Source organism: Acanthaster planci, linkage group LG01, assembly GCF_054643075.1.
Source record: "Acanthaster planci isolate LZ-2023a linkage group LG01, COTS_SCS, whole genome shotgun sequence".
NCBI lineage: Eukaryota > Metazoa > Echinodermata > Asteroidea > Valvatida > Acanthasteridae > Acanthaster > Acanthaster planci.
The window spans coordinates 10,698,942-10,719,389 of record NC_141777.1 but is presented as its reverse complement, the minus strand read 5'-3'; the positions used below and the strand labels follow the sequence as shown (position 1 = coordinate 10,719,389).

The following is a 20,448-nucleotide window of genomic DNA, read 5'->3' as shown; positions in this document are numbered from 1 at the left end:
GTTTGTGTGTATATTTCCAGCCGTGTTCAGTCATCAAAATAATTATGTCCCCACACTCACACGCATGACAGTGGCACTGCAGATAATATACATGTGCACCACATAAAAAGTCATCAGAAGCCATGAGTTAGGGCATAGTTTAGAAAGCTGACTACGGGTGGCACGGCTCGGGTGATGCGTTTGACATGATGCGACTGCGTTCCAGCTACTCGGTTTTCTGACATCAATTTTTGACTGCCAAAATTCTTACTCTCGATAATCACTGCGTGGGAAAACAATACATTTTGTGGGCGCAATTGAAGTCTACTGTTTAATGATCCTCCCAAATAATATGATTTCGTAAAGAATGCGTTTTAAGCCTAACCAGGCAAATCCAGAGCAGTGCGCCCATAGTGAGCATAGCAATTTAATGGATGCATTTGCGGGAAGTATTTCTTTCATCGCTGTGAACTTTTGAATCTGACACCGAGCTCGAAATTATTTGACCATGACTTGATATAACACACAAGTCCGTGGGGAATTGTTGAAACCGCTAGCTGCAGCGCCTCCGGCTTTCATAGTGCACATATTATTTCCAGCGGTAGACAACCTTCTGGATACGGCTTAAGCAACAGTGCAAGAGTGTTACCATTGGTGTAAATTCATCATGCGATGCAAAATGAAACGGTGTCTGTCTTCCGCAAATGTTGGACTTGGTAAAGAAATTTATATTACACCGGTACCAGCCCAAGACAGAATAAATAGGAATAACCATGGAGAAAAATTATGAAACGTGAGCGGGCTTTTCTCGTCCGCTATATCTTGAACGTTTTATTTCAATTCATCCAGGTCAGGAAGGGAAAATGGTGCGGCATGACTGTGTGCCACTGGTGGTTTTACAAAAAAAATAAAATAAAATAAAAAGGAATGGGATATCAATTTCAAGAAACGAGGTCTTAAGACGGAAAGAAGGCTCCAAGAAGCCTTGCCTGTGCTCACGTTAATGATCACAAACATCGGCAGATTGTGGCATAGATTTTTTTACAAACCATAATCTGTTTCCTAGTTTCTTTTCAGTCGAGTCACTTCATAGCAACACCATTTGTATACCACAAATAAACGAGGAACATATTACTGGAATTTACCCCCCCCCCAAAAAAGCAAGAGAATATTCAGTAACCCCGAAATGATCTTAAACGTATGCAGTGTCTATTATTTGGCATAGTTTGATAAAATTGGCCCACCAAGGTCTCTTGGGTTTATTAACCTTTGCCTCCGAGAAAACCTTGCCAACACTTCTTCGATGAGCATGCCAACGTTTTTAACCTACTCCCTTTTGTTCCAATCCAGACCTACATGTTGGAAATTAGCGTAATGTAATGCAGCGACACATGGGTCTGTTGTCGGTGGTTACAGACTAAATCTTTTAAAATCAAATACTGATAGTGAGATAGAAAAACAATCGATAAATTTCATCACCATTTCGTTTTCCGTTTAAAATGTACGAAATCGACAAGAACTTATAGAACAAAAGTGGAATAACAGACAGGAAAAGCTGTATTCATTTTAGGAAACCATTTTTCTAAACACTTTTGCTATCAGTCTGTAAACATGTTTACTAAGTGATAACAAGATTGTGTTTAACTGCTAAAAACAGATTATTAAGTGCATCATTTAATTTTAAAAGAGCCGAAGCGGCCCCTTCCACCGACAATTTATCCGACACCGTCCCAGTGCAGGTTTTAATTGGTCATAAATGTTTCATATTTATCTTTCTCAACTCTTGTGAAAATTGGGCAAAAGGTTGGAACAAAAATGCCCATTTTTTTGAGACACGTCGGCTAAAATGCACGATTTGGTGTAAATAGTGTCTCTTGTGACAAAACGTCAGGTACGAAACATCCCGAAGAAGCATTTGTTTTTCCAAATTAACGGTGATTTGGAGAGAAACAGTGAAATACATTTTTCTTAGTTGAAAGGTCAAAATGTTTAATTGAATATAGATTAGCGCAACTTAGAGCAAAATTATTTAAAAGCACAAACAAAATTATGTTTTGAGAATAACATCATACGCTGAAACCACAACGCCATCCCGAAGGATGGATGAATATGGATTTCATGACACAAATCTACCGTCTCGAGCACTCCAAGATCAGAGTTATTTGTTCGGTTCTTTGGTAATTTCACTCAAAAATCCGTATAACGTGTAATGAATACTAACACTTTGTGTGTTGAAGTAGATCGTCTGCTAGGCTTTGAACTATTCAAATAATACTTGCCCTGACTGAAGTAATGGCCCTTCCGGACGTAGACGCAGGCCAACGACATGACGTGGAGGAAGGAGAGACGAGCCTTCACGGCGTTGGGCAGCGGGAGCAGTTCTCTCAGCCGGTCGATCTCCGTCTTGATCAGTTCCCGCCGCTGCTTCGACGCCTTGCTAGTCGACCGGTGCATGGCGGAGAAGCCACGTTTAGGCGGATGACGACAACACGGAAACCCACAAGTCGAAGATATATCGAAGATATTTTGTTTTAATGATGAGAACTCTTTAACAGATATCCTCACAGTTTTCGACTCAAAGTGATGTTCAGTTTGCGGTGCTTTTGCAAGCTTCACATTTTAGGCACATTGTCTCGTAATCACCTGAAGTTTTTAAGAGAGCTGGCTTGTTAAATTGCAGGTTTTCCTCTCTCGTCACAGTGCAAACAGGTTTGTCCGTACGAGGCAGACTGGTTGGTGACTGACGTACCAACCTTTTGGCAAGAGACTCATGTGGTCATTTTCACCTCTAAATCTCCATTGTTTAAGATGGCGGAGTTACACATTCAACATAAAGGTTATGAGGAAGTTCCAACGGTTGTTGGCCTAAAATGACAATCCGTGATTGTTGCTTGATATTTCAACACGTTTTTGTCTCGTGGATCACAATATTCAACCAAACATTGTCTGCTTCCAGCCGACTATCATTAGCGGAACACTGCACACGCAGGTAATGAAATTACCCTGAACGCATATTTGTAGAGCCTTTAGGCAGGGCATCAAAGTGTCATTTAGCAAGTGTTGCTAAGTACAGCCCATCTCGTTTTACGAAACTTGATTAATCACGCTGTCAGTTTCTACTGTTGTTATCACCTCTTGGTGGTCTTGAAAGGGCACACTTAGTGCTTACTTAGTTTGCTATTTGTATGAGTAAATGTCCATCTGGTAAGATTATATCAAAACATGAGAAAGCCGCATGATCGTTTTCCGCGAAGTGTCTTGAGGAAGTCTGAATTCAAGAACTGATGTTTTAAACCATTTCAGGTGTTGTTGGGCGTGATCGATCGATAGACTGGTCTCGCATGTGCCACCTATCGACTATTTGCTCGTCTTTGTGTCTTGTCTGCCTGCAAACGTTGTCATTCCTCAGACGGAAATTTTCTTTCAGTTTGACTGCCTGCAATGAAGATCTCTTTCGAACTCGATGTCACCTGGCTGTTGTACCTTTTGGCCACCCTACACTCAAGAAGACTGGGGCTTCTGCATGAGACATCTAGGGACACCACACCGTGATTTCTCCAATTTGATGCTTCCTCCATCCATTCAAACTCCTCCCATGCCTGATGCAAACTCTGAGTTCGAAACGAAGTTCTCTTCACCGGACCGCATCCCGCATCCCTGACCGTGTTTTGAAGCATTTGCTCTTCCCGTCGCCTCAGTCTCTGCCGACCGTCGGGCGCACGTTACCGTGACCGCTGAGTCTTGATGAATACCGTGCCGTTGGGGGATTCGCATATTCCGCCCCTCATTTCAACTTAAGCCGTTCGGCGAGCAGCAGCGTGCGTTCAACGGTGGGACGAAGACTCGGGTGGTGATGTCGTCGCTCAAAATGATAATGGCCTCGGCAAACTCCAGATCTGACAAAATTCTACGCCCGTCGTATTATAAGATTGATTGGAAATATCTTCCACTGACGTTCGTTTGTCCTAAAGAGGCACCAAAATCTGGCAACGCCAAAATGGTATCTGCTTCATCTAGCATGTTTTGCAGTTCAGTGCAATCATTTTCCTTGCTTTGGAGTTACGACCAGTATATCGACGTACCAGACCCTAAACCAGTTTGTGGAAAGCGCGTGCAGTATGAGTCTTCAAGCAATGAAAACTTTTCTGCTGATTTTCCTGTGAAAATATAAAAGCGAATAAAATGTGAAAAGGATTCCAGTGCTAGCGCAACTATTACAAATAGTTTGCAATTAAGTGACTAGGTTATGCCATTCCATAAGCAGAGCAATCAAAAAATTAATATATAATTAATTAAAATTGAGGTGGCACATTTCCCAGATAAAACGAAGGAATGCATTTTTCCCCCGCAAGTCGCCTTTATTAACAAATTTGTTTGGCTGACTGTTTTGTCTGTGTGTGTGTGTTTCTGTTTGATTCTTGGTTTGGTATTCTGCTTTTAGTTCATTGCCAACAGATACCGAGAAGACGAAATTATATTAACGGCAGGGCAACAACTGCACCCCACACTACTCTCCGCCTCGAGCAGAAGCATCTCCTTATCGGTTAAAAAGAGCCATATTAGTCGGGAGTGTTCATGATCTAGCTAGCTCTAACGCTTGCATTTCCTAGATCGTTCTTGAACTGCAGCGAAGTTCAGTTCCGACCAAAGGAGGCCCCGTTGCTAAGAAACTTGTGCCCTCTCTTGGTTCAGCTCGAGGCTCATATTGCATACTCTGTTGGCGTTCACTAACCAAATATGGACTCGCTGTTTTCGAGTTTCTTTTCTATTTTTTCTCAGAATTTGACAAAATCGGAATCCGCTTTTTCAGTATTTGTTCCAGCTTTTGACGGGAAGCTACTTCGTGGTGTGCGTTGGAAGTCGACTTCAGATGCGAAACACTCCAGCATGTGCGTAACACTTGGGTTCCTTGCAGCGGATGGTCAGAAACCAAAGCATTATTTTTGAAGGGTTGACGTGGCAATATTGAGGGGGTGAGTGAAATGAGGAAATAGCGAAGGATCGCAGCAGGGACAGGGAAATATTTTAGCCCAGGCAGCGTTGAGGTAAGGTTGCTATACTACTCTGGATCCAATGCCTTGTGTACAGCTTCTACAAGAAGCCAGCCTACTGCTGCCGCAGAGTTGAGCTCCTCGTCCGTGAAGCCTTTTCGATTTTAATTAGAATAGGCCAATCAGGAACAGAAACGGTGACCTTGGCATTTTCGACTTGTAACCATCTTGCATTTGTGCCTATGTACAGTAAGCCTGCCTACCGGCCCATTTTCACCTCCCATTTTTCTTACCACTGACGTCACTACTGTCAACCGAATGCACCATTTCCCAGGTTTGGGCGGGGGTGGGTTTAATAGGTCTGTAGAGCCGTGGTGTGTGTCATCGTGGCTTCAATACATAAATCCATGCTGTTTTGGGGTCTTTTTGTCCTTCTCTCGATGCTTCCAGCGGAGATATGCACCTTCTCAGTGGTACATGCATATCAACATTTTGAGTCAAAAGGGGCAAAAATTGTGATTTTGGTAGTTAAAACGTGTGTTTATCTTTCATTCGTTCAAAGCTAGAATCCTAAACACGGAGGTGGTTACTGCATGTGTACCATTTCTGCAAGGTGTTGGCTCTTTCACAATTTTAATCTGAATCCTCCATCAGGAAACATCACACCAACGTATTATCTTCTTCTTCCTTCACTGTGCATAAACCTCCACACTTTCTTACAATTGCTTATTTCGGTTCTCGGTTCCTTTAAAAAGGCGATCTGTCCGGAGAGTTCCCCCTCGGCCTTCCCCTTCCTCCTCAAATTATTCAAACACGGTCCCCCATTGTATTCTTGAGGCATTAAATCTCCGCTGGGCCGCGAGAGGGCGCTGTGCAATTTAAACACCTCCGCATCGCATATTGATCAGGTGCAGCCTAGCCAGCTGCTATTAGAAACGGTCACGTACATCTACTGCTGAGCCTTGCTATATGGTTAAAGCGACGAACGGGTAGGTTGTATGAATTTATGTTGCATTCAGTCGTGTCAGCCGTCATTGGCATCACGTTGCCATGTCATTGATGGTTAAAGCATGTGCATAAATCAAAAGCTCCATGTTTAAAGAAAGTTGTGGGTTGTAGAATTTGCCGATGAGCTGAAGTTCTTGCATGTCTTGGTGGTCCAGGGTTGTATAAGTTCTATAACTGAGTTGTACATCATGTACATGTAGTAGGCCAGTACAATACGACTGAGTTTGTCCAGGGTATTAACATCGGCTCGCTGAGCGCGATCGCTTGATCACCTAGCGCTGTCACTGTCGATCCTGACTGAAATCTCCGACTTTACTTCCCCTTGAAAGAGTTTCATATCCGGACATCACTTCACACCCTGTGGGGTGCGCAATTTTTCTAATGCTTCGATATTTGGGCCTAGGCTACTTCTCAGGACCTGTTAATTATGTAAAGCCTGTAGTTATCAAGTAGCCATCTGAAAGCAATAAAATGTCCTAAAAAGAAAAAAAGAAGCTTGCACTTACAGAGATGAATAGTTTCCCTGTAAGTTATTCTGCATGCATGTACGTGTGCCAATTTTAATATTTATAATAATCCCTTTGTTGTTTGGTTTTTTGGCAGTCTCTGTCGCCAACCCAAACCACCGACCCGCACAGGTTCACCCGACGCCATCCTGCTTGTGATGTCACAGGTCGCCTAATGCCTGCAGGATGCCCCATTGGACGGTTCACCTAGATGGCGGGCCTCGACGGGTGAACCACGCGGCGGCGTTGGTAGGCAACTGGATCTACATGTTTGGTGGTTACTGCACTGGAGGGGACTATCATTCACTGATACCCATTGACGTCTATGCCTTAGATACTGGTGAGATTTTGAAAGTAAATGTTACTGACGTAAAATAAATGTACACTTATCTTTTTTTTTAGGTTTATTTATCATCACCAGTCATGTCACAGGCATAAATTCCACAGTTTTGAGGTTTATGGTTCAATGTCCATATCATGAATATATGGTGAGATTATTGGTAAATTGCATGCACTGTGGATTCCTCCAAGATCTTGGCTGTCCCATACAGTCTTTCTGAAACTTGGTATGCATGTATTAAACTATGCACGGCTCTCAGTACAAGTCTCAGTAAAAGAATTACGAAGTACATGTAGGTGTTAAGTCTCACATAGCTATAAGAATACCAGTAATAAAATCTATATCAAGTGTAAGTATGACAAACAGAGTCTTTATTTCCTTACATAGAAGGTTCCATTAATTTATACACAGTGGTTAATTTTGAAGAATTCAGAAGGCCCCCATTCTTGTGTGTTGATATTTGGATAAATAATCTGTTTCATTTCCTAGTCCTGCTGAGGTGGAGAAAGTTGCCAATTGCCAGCGGGGAAGAAACTAGCCAGAAGCTGGTTCCGTATCTTCGGTACGGCCACTCTGTTGTCAACTACGAGGGCAAAGTCTACCTTTGGGGAGGCCGTAATGACAACTATGGAGCCTGCAATAAAGTTTTCTGCTATGATACAAGTAAGCCAAGTCTCTTCCTGGAGAATGTTTTGAAATAGAATCACAAAGCAGTTTCATGGGTATTGAGAATTTACGTTTTTAAGAAAGGAGACCCAACCCACAGTTGGTTTCCTTTCAGGTCAGTTTCAGTTCCAGGTTGGGGCTGAATAGCACTACTGAGCCTTGAGGTTCATCATAAATAGACTCTCTAATGTTCACTGTATCTCATCATTTCAATCCTGTTAAACATTTGTTTCACTTGCCAGAGACACTGAAATGGTCCAGACCACGCACTGAAGGTGAGCGGCCCGGGGGACGAGATGGCCACACGGCTTGCCTCATAGGGGACAACATGTACATCTTTGGAGGCTTCGAAGATGGAGTAAGATTAAACCAGCATTAGTTACAGTGATGCGGTCTAATTTCCCCTCCCCCAACCACCCTATGAGATGATTTCCCCGATGACAGTCGGGCCCTTCCTGACACCTGGATTTAACATTTTTCTTTGACTCGGCCCAAGGTAACATCTGTGTAACCCACCAAGGGCATTTTGCAACACGACAGGGGGTAGGTCACATTCCTCGGGGTCATACGGGCCTTTCCTATTAAGTTTGAACTGCCCCCTAAAATTCACAAGTTTCAATATTAATATCAGGAGTTTAAGAATCATTTTCATCCATTAAAATTGGAAAATGTGGTTTTTATAACTTGACATCAAACAAATACTACAATTGGTTATCAATTCAGGAAAAGCTATCTCCCTTTCCGAGCCCCAAACTTAGGCTGAGAATTACATTCAAGACTGAGCTCTGGCCTCAAAGCCTTAAAACCAGAGCAAGCCCTAGTTTACAAGTGAAAACTACAATAACTTTAAATTTAAATTTAAAGTAATTTAAAATTTAAAGTAATTTGAAATAAATTGAAGTAATTTTCCTGGACTTTTTTCAGTCTCCAGGGATATTTTCCTGTCTCTCATCTATCTCTGTTACTGCACAGGTTCCAAATATTGCCTTTGAAACAGTAAACTCAAACAGAAGTAAATGAATGCTCGACAGGTGCCAGCATACGCTCATTGTACTTGACGAGTTGAAACTTTACAGTGATCTTTTTAATCTTGCAGATGGTGCAGTGCTATGCTAACACTGTGTACAGCTTGGACTTGAAGGAGATGTTCTGGACTTACATCAAGGCAAAGGTATTTGTTTGTGAGAATGTCTGGAAAAAGTCAATATATACACCCTTTTACCACCCAAACTTGCTCGTTGTATCCTTGTATTACCAAGCCCTTATTTTGTCACACGTTACCTGTGTTATTCGATGTCTGCCATGTCTGTAGGGTGACATCCCCCACTGGCGCGATTTCCACACCGCTGCGGCCTACCACCACCGGATGATCGTCTTTGGAGGTCGGTCGGATGAGTCGGGCCCGTATTACACCAACCGGGAGTTCTACTGCAACAGGCTGCAGGTGTTGGACACCCAGACCAAAGTCTGGAGCGCACCACCGACGACCGGTGACATCCCAATTGGCAGGCGAAGTCACTCCGCTTGTGAGTCTGCAATTTTACTTCTGCCCCCAAAACGTTGAAGGAATTGTATTCTGATAGCAAGCAAAGGTTGCAACAAAGGTCCCTGCAAAACATAGTCTGTCCTCTGTCATTTTGTTCACTCCAATTGCTTCTTTGAGAGAAAAGAAAGCTGGTCAACAGTTATTTGAATATTCACTACCTTACATGGGCATGGAATGGATTAACCACTTGCTGCCAGGTGCTTTTCAAAATGCAGTGCACACATACGGGCCATTTTCAAGATTTTCAGTTTTCAAAATTCTTCAAAAATTCATCATTTCATTTAATGGACATTTACACCCACACGAATGACTGTTTGGTGGCTACTCTAAGCTGACAGGCGACCTTCATTGACTCCTGAGTATTTCAGCCAGGCCTACCGCCCTGTAAAGAGAGCCCAGAATTGTGAGGTGTTGTGTAATTTCCTTTGTTCGAGTGGCGTCTTTTCAAACGCGGTTGGATAAGTTTAGTGGCACTGTGTCACTCATCAATGGGGCCCTGGAGCAGTTTTGTCCGTGGTGCTAATCCGCGGGCGCGCTATGCCCAAAACAGTGGTATACTGTTAAAAAACAGTGACGGATTACCTTAAATAATGCAAGCCGAAAAATGATGGCAATTCCGAGCAGGAGGTCTTTTGTTCCGAGTACGGTCTTTTGTTACACGAACCAGCTCTTTTGTCCAATTTCGGGCAGCCCAGCTCTGCATATAAACCCTTGGTGACCGAAATGGGGTTACCCAGCTGCAAGTGGTTAACCATGTTTTTGAGTTATGAAACATAATGAGCCAAGGTCAAGTGTCCTTTACATAATTAACGATGATATCCAGACCTTTCGATGCCAAGTCCCATTCAAATGTTTTATGGTAAAGTGCACTTTTCAGGTATTGCTCTTTTCATCAAGTTCATCTCCAATTTTATTTAGTGTCAGATGCGTATGGGATTGCTTTGTATTGTCTCTCACCCGTCAGTTGTCTTTTTATCGGGGGGGGCGCTTCTGTACTTCCATTTTTGAAAATGCTTCATTTCATTTCAGTTGACCTGATTTTAAATTTTTGGTCCTCTGTGTTCTAAGATGTTTTTGTACTTCATTGGTTTTTGAGCATTTGCTAGTGTCCATACTAATAAGAAAAACGTTGATGTCATTCTAGGGAGAAACCTCAGTGTTGCATAGATTTGTGTTGAGAAACTGTATAGGAAGTGTTGATTTGGCATTTTGCTGTTATAAATGTCCTGTTCTTTGGTGGTTTATTTTTATTTCAAAATATGCCAATAAGCCAATGAACAATCCCTTCTCAGAAATGTTTCTAATGAGCAGACTTTGGGGACACAATTGTGACCTGTTTTCCCAAAATTTGCTGAGAGTCGGAATTTTCAAAAACTGAGATATTGGTATTTATGAATTCAGCAGAAAGAGAGCTTTCTAATGGCATGTACATGGAACACTTAGGGGAAAAGTATAAGGTGGCGATGTGACATTATTCTGGCAGCTTTGCGTCTTTGTTCCTGAGGCTGTTTCAACATCTCAGACTATAGGCACAATTAAAATGCTTTCGTGAAATTGCTGAGAAAACGACATTTTTAAATCTGTGATTCTGCGAAATATTTGGAATTAAATAGGAGATGGGGTACTCTTTCCAAATATTGCAAAACCCATAAATTGACCTTCACTTCAATATGAGTTTGAATCCTCAAAATAGGAAAGAGCAGGATGCGCCTTTATTCTCATTTTGTTATGACAGGTCACAATTTGATTGACAAAAGCTCTAAACCAAACAGTGTCTTCCTCAATCCACATTGCAGCAACAGTGCCCTCTGTTTTCCACAAAAGCCCAGACAATTTCAAATGTCTAACAAGTGCACCTTTCATTACACTTAACCCCAAGAGGATGTCATATTGTTGTCATACTTTGAAGGAGAGTATTTAGTTGCTCAAAACATGCAGATTTCTTAGAAAAGTTCTTCGCCAGGAGCCCATAGAATTGACACTTGAATTTCACCTTTGTCATGAAGTTATGTACAGGGACCACATGTACATCTTTGGCGGTTACAATGACATCACCAAAATGCACTACAATGACCTCTACAGGCTGGACCTCTGCAACTATGAGTGGTCAAAGGTCAAGACCTCTGGCCAGACACCTCGCAACCGCCGTCGACAATGCTGTATTGTGGTCCAGGACCACGTCATCATGTTTGGAGGAACAAGGTTTGTTTATTTTTTTTATTACTAATGAGAGCGGGTGGTCTGAATTTTCTTCATTTAAAAAGTCAGCTCTGTGCAGAATCTGATTTGGAAAACTAAAAAATGTATATCTCATGACAATTTTCAAATTGACATATTTTCACCAAAAATGGTCCATTGTCAAACTTTGACTGCCACCGTGAACGGGAAGGTCTGTAGTGAAGCATTAATACTTAAATCCTCCGTTTATGACCAGTTGTGGAAATGCGTTTAGTTTTAACAATAGAAGTCATGTAAGGTCCATTTTAAGAGCATCACCTTTTTTTCCAGTCTCTGGAAAATACTGTAATCCACTTCAACTTGCAGAGAAATAAATTTTAGAATTTGCTCCCTGCTTCATGGTTGCAGCGTGCAATGAATTTAGCTGGGAGTGGCTTACCAGATCTTGCTGTGAAAAGACTTTATGAAATCTGCAGCCTAATACCATGTGCTACTACTTTGTATTTGTTTCTGTACTTTACCGTATAAGGTTTGGCCCTGTTACGTTGTCATTGTCATTTGCATTCATGTGTCCCATGAACTGGAAAATTCAGTAGTCCCACCAACCATCATTTTCAGCTGCAGTGACCTGAAGATGGAGTGTAAGGCCCTTTTCCAATACTCGACTTGAGCTCCGTCTCCGGCTTCGTTCCCAAAACCATTCCCCGATTGTGGGCCTGATGCGTTTAAATTAAATTGGATTACTGTAATTTCTGGCTCTCTTGCATCTTATTTGATGTTTTGTGGCACTATTAGACTAATATTGCATTTACAGCTTCAAAGTCAGCTAGTTAAAAAACAGTTGAAGCCTGAGACGGAGCCGAAGTTGAGTATTGGAAAACGGCCGTCGTGGTAAATTTCAACTCTGATTTGGCTTAGTCTGGTCTGGTGCCCAGACTCTGACGTGGCCCGGTGTTGCCAGGACTAATCCTTTGTGTTTTGTGTTTGAATTTCAAGCCCAAAAGACACACCCATCCCCGGGGGCTCTGATGATGAGAACCTCATGGACCTAGCTGACCTCCACATATTGGACTTTGGTACGTGACCAGCCCAAGACATTCAGATCACATGAATAGATTGGGACATGGCTGAAGGCTGGAATGACCTGTGGTGAATTGTCATTTTAGCTGGAAGGGACTGGATTTAGGGTTGACTTGACTACATGTTTAGATTAATATAATCACTGGTGGCGGAAGCAGGGGGGGGCACTTTTCCTGTTAGGGAGCATGGCCCCTCACTTTTTGTAGGATCTATAATGGGGTGGGACTTTAACGGATTAGCCTATTAATGGATGCTGCCTGATGGTTTCACAACTCCCCCCCCCACTTTGAAAATCGTTCCACTGCCTCTGAGATTAATCCTGACATCTTGAGAATAAATACTTTCTGTTTGGGTAAGGTGATACATTAATTTTAGTCTGGATCTCAGTTTGGACTTCAGAGTTATTCACACCGTGGTTAGAATGCACCTGCTGATTGTATGTTTCTATCTTCAATCCAGACTGTTAATGGATACATTACTTTAGCTTGGGGGTAACTTGCAATGGTCTGGCATCCTGCTTTGGATAAAATATTAAATAGAACTTCACAATCTTCATTAAACTTTACATTAAGAAATTTCCAAAGTTTTTGTGCCCCCTCCAAGAACATTCCCCCCCCCCAAAAAAAAAACCCATTCAGTATCTGCCAGGACTGGTTTCCAACTCCACCAGCTTTGAGATGATCTCAAAAGCTGTGGTCTTTCTGGAGTAAATGCAATTTTTATCCAATACCCAGAACAAGATTAAAGAGTCACTCCTTGTACAGAGCCACCAGAGCAAGAAGATCAGGTACTTAGAGGTCCTTTCACATGTACTGTCTATTGATAGCTCCCTCGCTGAAGACCCTGTGTAAGGTGGCCGTTATTAGATATCAGCTGGACATTTCTTGCTTGCCGTTGGACATCAGGTGGGAGCTGGAAGCCATGACCACAGACAACAGCATCAGCCAACCGCTGGAGATGCCCCAGGGCTGACCAAGAGGAGAACAAGTTTGCCGTGTCAAGAACTGGAGTCTTTTTTTGTCTGCGGGTATGGATTTGTCATTAGGCTAGAGGATTCATAATGAACCCTCAATACAGGCAATGAGCAAGCAGGCGCCACCAAGAGGTTGTCATAGAGAGGCCATTTTCAAGTTCATGGTCGACCCCCCAAAATGGCCGACTTGACACAATTGGCATTTCACCAAATGTCAGTAGACAGTTTGAGAAAATGTGTGTTCGATCGGGGCATTCCGTGTCTCACCTAAAAATCATGTGTTATATTAATTAATTCACACAAATACTCTAAATTTTTCAGAATCTTCAACCCAGACTAAAGGGAGAACAAGTCAAGTTCCCCATACACAGCACTGCCAGCGAAAACAACTTTTGTGATTTGTTTTTCCATTAATGCACTGCCAAAAAAGGCTTCTCAATGGCAACGTGTTGGGACACAAGGTATCATGAATTGCCCATATTCACTGTAAAAGAGAGCAGTGGCAAGTGATGGGATAAAACTGTGAAGTCTCTTACTCATTTTCCAACATACCTCACAAGTGTGTGTGTGTTTAACCTGACCTAAGCTGCCATAAATACACGGTCCACACTGATTAATATCGCTCCATTACAAAAATGAAGCTGTGGTAAAGATATGTTGCACAAATCTTGTACAAATGACTCCCAAAGATCCATAGTCATGAAAAGTGTCTGTGGTATCTAGTTTTTATAAAAGTTGAGAGTTTCGGTCACAAACTGCACTAAATCAGGGGCCTGTTCAGTTAATGGTGTCTGCAAGCGTCTGTCTCTTTTTTTCCAAATTTAATGCACAATTTCCCATGCAGAGTGGCATTGCATTTGGGGTTGGGGGAGGGATGGGTACCCTTCAGCCCTTCTTCCCAATTAGACTCTCCATTATTTTGTAACAAGTGCCTCTTTTCTCACGGGCATACTTCTTCACGATACCCTTCGTCGATATCCCATCAAATGTCAGAAATCGTGCAGCCGTAGAAAGTTCAGTGTTGTTTTTTTTGAATGGCGCTGCCGTCACAATGGTTTATCCCTTCAACACCCTTTTCAATTTTACAATAGTCAGTAACTGGTAAAAAGTGGCCTTTGTCACAATGTTCCCCCCTCCCATTAAAACGACCTTGGTACAGTGGCATGACTAACAGGGGCACGGAAACAGCCCCCCCCCATACTTGGGCCCTGCCCCCCCCCCAGCCCTGTACCCACCCCGTCATAACGTAGAGAAGAAGTCTAGTCTGCGTTTGTCGGTGTCCTGACTGTGACCGAACCCATGGAGTGCCCCCTCCAGAGGATGTTCCCCAGTTACATCACTACATGTTCCTTGTTGAGCCACTGATGTAATTGACCCATTGAACCGTTTATTGTGGGATGTAATTAGGCTTAATAAATGACCATTTTATTAACTGCAGGAATGTTTGTAATGTATTGCATTAATCTACTAACATTCGGGTATGCCCCATATTTTACAAAGCATTGGATCATAGTGCTTAAAAGTACATGTACACGCATGTGAATATCCTTGTTGGGCATATTAATGTGCAAAAGAAAAAAGCATTGTGAAAAGCTATTACACAATTTATAAAGGCCTAATGTAATTTGACTACCGGAATAGGAAGCCATTATTGAGGTGGCACAATGCTCATGGACAGGTGGTACGCGCGCGTTATATGTCTCTTCCCACCAGTTGGGTGTCGTGATTTGCCAAATGCACGCGTGCGTCAAGCTGAAGAACGTGCGTGCGAGTGTGGTGCCACCGCAGTTATGGCGTCTAATCGAATTAGTCCATATAAACCCTACACGTTTTTATTTGTACATTGTGTATGAGTATGTCAGATTAGGAAAAAAACAGTTACTGCTTTCATGCTGGGTGTAATTTCTTGACCTGTGGAATCTAAGTCAGTCTTTTGACATGAGCAAATTTTAACCTTTTACACCCCTTAGCTCAGACATACAGTGGTTTTGTTTGCTTTTTTGTGAAATTTAGTTTTGTAGAGACATCCTAGAGACTAGAGATTGGCCCATTCAAAGCTGTTTAAAATTTTCTTTAATACAGTCGAACCTTAATACTGACCTTATATTATAAGAGATGAAGCCAGTGAAGAACAGAGGATTGGGACCTTAAATTTTCCTTTCCTCGAGTCCAGTCAAGCATTTTGCTCGAGACACAATTACGAAATAAAAACAATAGAGAAAGTAATTTGCTGGCATTTTCGAAGTTACCTCTGGGTTACTACTTGACGTCACACCACATCCTACTCTCGACAATTGTAAAACGTAACATGAACTATATTAACCGGTGCGGGAAGTCATATTGCAACTTTTTTTCACAAAGAAGTTGGCTTCTTTTTGGGGGACTCCAGTCGCGCCATTTGCGTGTAGTGACTCGAGTCGAGTCATTTTACCCGTCAGGACCGAATTGCCAAAATTGTGACTTTAGTCATTGGCTCGTCATTACAACTGTGGTACAAGGCCATGTGCAAGCCAGTCACAAGTAACAGGGTGAACTATTGCAAAGGACTGCTTTTGTTTCAGTTAATTTGCATAGCTTGTGACTTGAATTCAGATTGGCGGTCTTGTTGGGTCTTGTAATGGCCAGAAGAGGTCTTGACTATGACACTGCCAGCTTGTGTAGAAAAAGCACGCATTTTGCGTGGAAAATGTTGCGCCAAAACATGGAAGTGACATCTGCCGATAAAAGCTATCCTATACCCTGTTTTGGGGAGAAAGGGAGGCTTAACTGGAAGCTCTGTTCAATAAATGAAACGTGTAAAAGTGGAAATAAAAGTGAATGTACATTGATTGAAGTTTGAAAGATCGGGTGTGTCGATATTTTCAGTGGCAAGATTGTAGTATTATATTCAAAAAAGCGAAAACTTGTAGAAACTAACTGTAAGACGGTAAGGAAAAATAAAGGCCGGTTTATTCTTTAAATAAAGAACAAGCTATGTGACCAATTTATTTTTGTGTGGAATTGAAAATGTTTTTTTTGCGATATGTGTATAGTGGGCAATGAAAAAGCGAAGACGTGGTTATGGTACTTCAACCCCATTAAGACATGAGCTATACTTCGCGGACGTGGGATCTGTCGTTTTTGCACAATTTATTCCCATTGGGTGTTCAGTTTTCAGCAATTTCTGAATGTTTGATGTAGTTGCCATGTTTTGTTTTTTGTTTGTTTGTTGTTGTTTTTGGACGTATGGCCGGCTTGGCAGTCAGGGCTTAGGGATTTGTCTCGTTTCCTCCCTTGCACGGTCGCTGGACCCTTTGGGGGTAAAAGGATGGGCAGAGAAGAATTGTTGTGGGCCGAGACCCCAGAAAAGTAAGCCAGTAACTGCGATTCACTGCAAACTTCTAGAGCAGGTGCGCCTGAATGCTTGGTCAATACCACATGACTGTTTTTTTTTCTTCAACTTTTAATAACAGTGAGAAACGGTATATGTTATATCTTTCAAATCAGTTTTCACAATTGTTTTTGAAATGTCACAAATTTAGAGGCGAGTACTCGAGTTCCTCTTGTCGGCGTGCAAATCGGCTTCTCCGGCTTCACGCCCTCGGCGGCGAGTTTATCCAAACAGGGGGAATTGATTGTGGCGCCGTGGTAACCGATGTCATGGAAACCGAAGTCGTGGGCCAGAATGAAGATTATATTTAATGGAATTTCGCTATTCCCTATGCACCGAACCAATTTTTGCAGCCGACGAGCATTCACTGGGGGCACTTTATTAAGCCACTGCGATCCACGTCTCATTATTCCACGCGTGATTTCAGAAATCACAGAGTTGTATAAAGGACCCATCCGTGGTTCAGAATAACACGGTTTCCATTTTGGACCACAGAGAAAACAAAATAGAATAAACTTTTCCCCAGTTTGGGCATGTATTAAATGTAAGTTGACGCCCTGAAGTTTCATACACAAGCCAAACACGAAGGAATATAGAATCACAAGGCACATGGATTTATGTATGATTTAATGTGCACATCAGCGCAGGCGCACAGTGTCTCCCACGTGGCGATGAGGCCCTGTACGGAGGGAATAAAGTCGTCGACTATGAGGCAAGGGCGGATTTAGGGGGAAACGGGAGAAATTTTTTTCCATGTGTTTCAAAGTCAAAGCAAACTGAAATGGGACCATCACACTTTGTATGAAGCTACTGAATGTACATGTACATTTAGTTTATAAACGAACATGTCTTAAGTGGCCCAGTGGTTAAGTTGGCTGTTTCAAGATCAGGAGGTCCGGGTTCGAATCCCAGTGTTTTCATTTTGATTTTCAATGGACGCTCCTGGTCACTATAAAGCAGTTAATTTTCCTACCTAAAATACCAACAGTATCTTAGCCAACTGGGTAAGCTCTACTGCTGGGACTGTCCGCGAAGTCCAGGTGAGCGCCTAAGTACAGGTTCGAGACGTATGGCCGACTCGGCGGCCAGGGCTTAGGGGCTTGTCTCGTTTCCTCCCTTGCATGGCCGCTCGATCCTTTTGGATTAAATGGGTGGGCAGGGAGGAAGTGTGGTGGGCCGGGAACCCCGAGAACCCAGAAGAGTCCTATATGGAAGCCGGTAACTGCGATTTGTAACGAATTTCAGGAGTCCGTGCGCCTGAATGCTTGGTCAACACCGCATAACTTTTGGATTTTTCCCTCACCACATTTTTTTTTCATTTACCTGGGCGCAGAACCCACACGGCAATTTTCTAGGTTTAAATACCGTTAGGTAAAGGATTATGTTGATTTATTCTCATTTATAATCTTAATTTCCTTAATTTTCGACAGTGAAACCGATCCCAACTGTGTTCTGGCCCATTTATTCTCAGTGATCTCGGTATAAATGCTGTCAGGTGTATAGTGAATGTTCATTTATTTTTGATTCGACAGTAAGAGTAACACTGGTTTTTACCGTCGGGCAGCACTCAACTCCCTCTTTTACTGATGGAAATACATTTTCATTTGTTATAGCAACAAATTTCATATCTTCTAGGTCACCCCCCCACGTTGCAACAAATGCGTTGCAACTGCCTCCCTTTCTTGTGAATGGTTGATCTATCACTGGCCAGACAGGTCTGACTGAAATATACAAGCAGGGAAATGATGAAATAAACTCGAAAGAAACGAACAATCCCCAGCTACTGGAATTTCAACAACAGAAAATGACACGGAGAATGCAATGGATGTCAAATTAGTAAAGCTTTTGGTTTTACCCCATTGTCACACAGTCTCCCCCACGGTAACCCTTGTTGTATTTAATTTTGATCAGACTGAAACTCAATGACACCTTTTAGTTAATCCCTGCCTCATTGACCCTAAGTTTAATATCGGACTTTGGAATAACAAAAATGGCACGGCAAAAGTCACCATTACATAGTCAAGTGTGTCCCTTTTCGAACTCAAATAGAACACTGCCAAAATGTACCCATCATTTCTCAAAAGTTGATAAAAATGAAAAACAATACTGACCATGAAGGACGGCATGAGGGACACCGTAAGTTGTTTCTGTTCGAAAATGGGCCCTTCACATTAACGAAACACATTAATTTGCACAGCTACGGGCAGAAATGAGATGGTGCATCGTCCAGGATGCACTCCTGCAAAACAGTTGTGACTGTACACGGATAATGGATAATATCTTGCTTTTGTCTTGTTAATACAATTTTGCCCGAAATTTGTCTATACTTAACAGTCGGCTGTCATTTCCGTTTCCCACAAACAACGCCAGAAAAAAACGCCAATAGACTTGGTACTAGACACATTGTTGGGTCTATGCGCACCGTCCGCGCTCAGCTGGACGTGACATTGACCAGGTAAGTGGGTTGGAGGCTGGAGAGCGTTATGTTCAACAATTTTGTCAGAGATTGTAGTTCTTAGCCCTTTGTGAATTTTCCCACCCAGTATAGCACTCTTGATCACAGTATGTAAGTAAAATCATCAAAATGCAATGGTCTCACGAGCCTTAACAGTAAGTGACAAACGAGTAGAACTTGAGACTGTCTTCCAAATACTGGCCAAGTTGGATTAATGATCATTATGTTGTCGACCTTAATGTTTATGATCAAACTTGCTCACAGATACGCAAGGATCCTGAAGTAGCTTTCGTAGAGCAGGATCCCATCGTCCGTGCTGATGGGTCGCGTCTTGGGGTCTGGACCGGGTAGACCAGAGGAAACTACCCCTAGACGACAAGGCCGAGTTTGAAGACTGGAATTACAGCAACAGTCCATGTATTCATCTTTCCACATGTTCATTTTCTGTATTCTGCGCAAACATGGCATTTTCGGACCGCTGATGAGGTCGGAGATGATAATGCAGGGCAGTGCCTAGACACAGAGCAATTCCATCAATACCAACATCATACCAACATCATACCAACTCCTCTTTCCTATTCCTGTGCTTTCATTTCCAGTTGAAACCTTTCAATTGGTCCTGGTTTTTTAAGGTAGGGTTAGGCTGCTGTGGGGTGAATTTGACGGGTAGGGTAAGGTTTAGGGGCTACGGTTAGGGTTAGGCCTAAGGCTAGGCCGACCGTCGAATGAATCTAACGGGTAGGGTTAGGGTTAAGCTGTTGTGGGGTGAATTTGACGGGAAGGGTAAGGTTTAGGGGCTACGGTTAGGGTTAGGCCTAAGGCTAGGCCGACCGTCGAATGAATCTAACGGGTAGGGTTAGGGTTAGGCTGCTGTGGGGCAAGGGTTAGGCCGACCGTCGTATGAATTTAACGGGTAGGGTTAGGGTTAAGGCTAGGGTTAGGGTTAAGGCTAGGTTGACCATCGGATGAATCTAACGGGTAGGGTTAGGATTAGGGTTAGGGTTAACTGGTGGGGCAAGGGTTAGGCCGACCGTCGTATGAATTTAACGGGTAGGGTTAGGGTCGAGGCTAGGGTTAGGGTTAAGGCTAGGCCGACCGTCGGTTGAATCTAACGGGTAGGGTTAGGGTTAGGCTGATGTGGGAAGAATTGGACAGGTAAGATTAGGGCTAGTTTTAAGGCTAGGTCGACCGTCAGATGAATCTAATGGGTGGGGTGAGGGTTAGGGTTAGGCCCAACGCTGTATGAACTTAATAAGACCATTCCATTGTTTATACTTTTCAAAGTCATCAAATTTAAGACTTGAAGGTCTGTTGAAAAATGACAATAAGCGGGATGGAGGGGGCAGTAAAGTTGAT

At 42.7% G+C, this 20,448-nt stretch overlaps 1 protein-coding gene across 2 annotated transcripts; it reads left to right on the top strand.

The window, feature by feature from the left end:
- The first annotated feature begins 5,846 nt into the window (after window positions 1-5,846).
- Window positions 5,847-16,254, top strand: klhdc3 (kelch domain containing 3). Of its 2 annotated transcripts, none has more exons than XM_022239028.2 (9): window positions 5,847-5,959; window positions 6,582-6,824; window positions 7,314-7,487; window positions 7,733-7,848; window positions 8,587-8,661; window positions 8,803-9,016; window positions 11,043-11,238; window positions 12,211-12,290; window positions 13,121-16,254. In XM_022239028.2, the coding sequence occupies exons 2-9, from the start codon at window positions 6,671-6,673 to the stop codon at window positions 13,264-13,266; spliced, it is 1,155 nt and encodes a 384-aa protein (XP_022094720.2). In that variant the 5' UTR covers window positions 5,847-5,959; window positions 6,582-6,670; the 3' UTR covers window positions 13,267-16,254. The 2 variants fall into 2 exon arrangements, with proteins under 2 accessions (XP_022094720.2, XP_022094721.2); XM_022239029.2 differs by lacking the exon at window positions 5,847-5,959 and adding an exon at window positions 6,017-6,343.
- The last annotated feature ends 4,194 nt before the right edge of the window (window positions 16,255-20,448 follow it).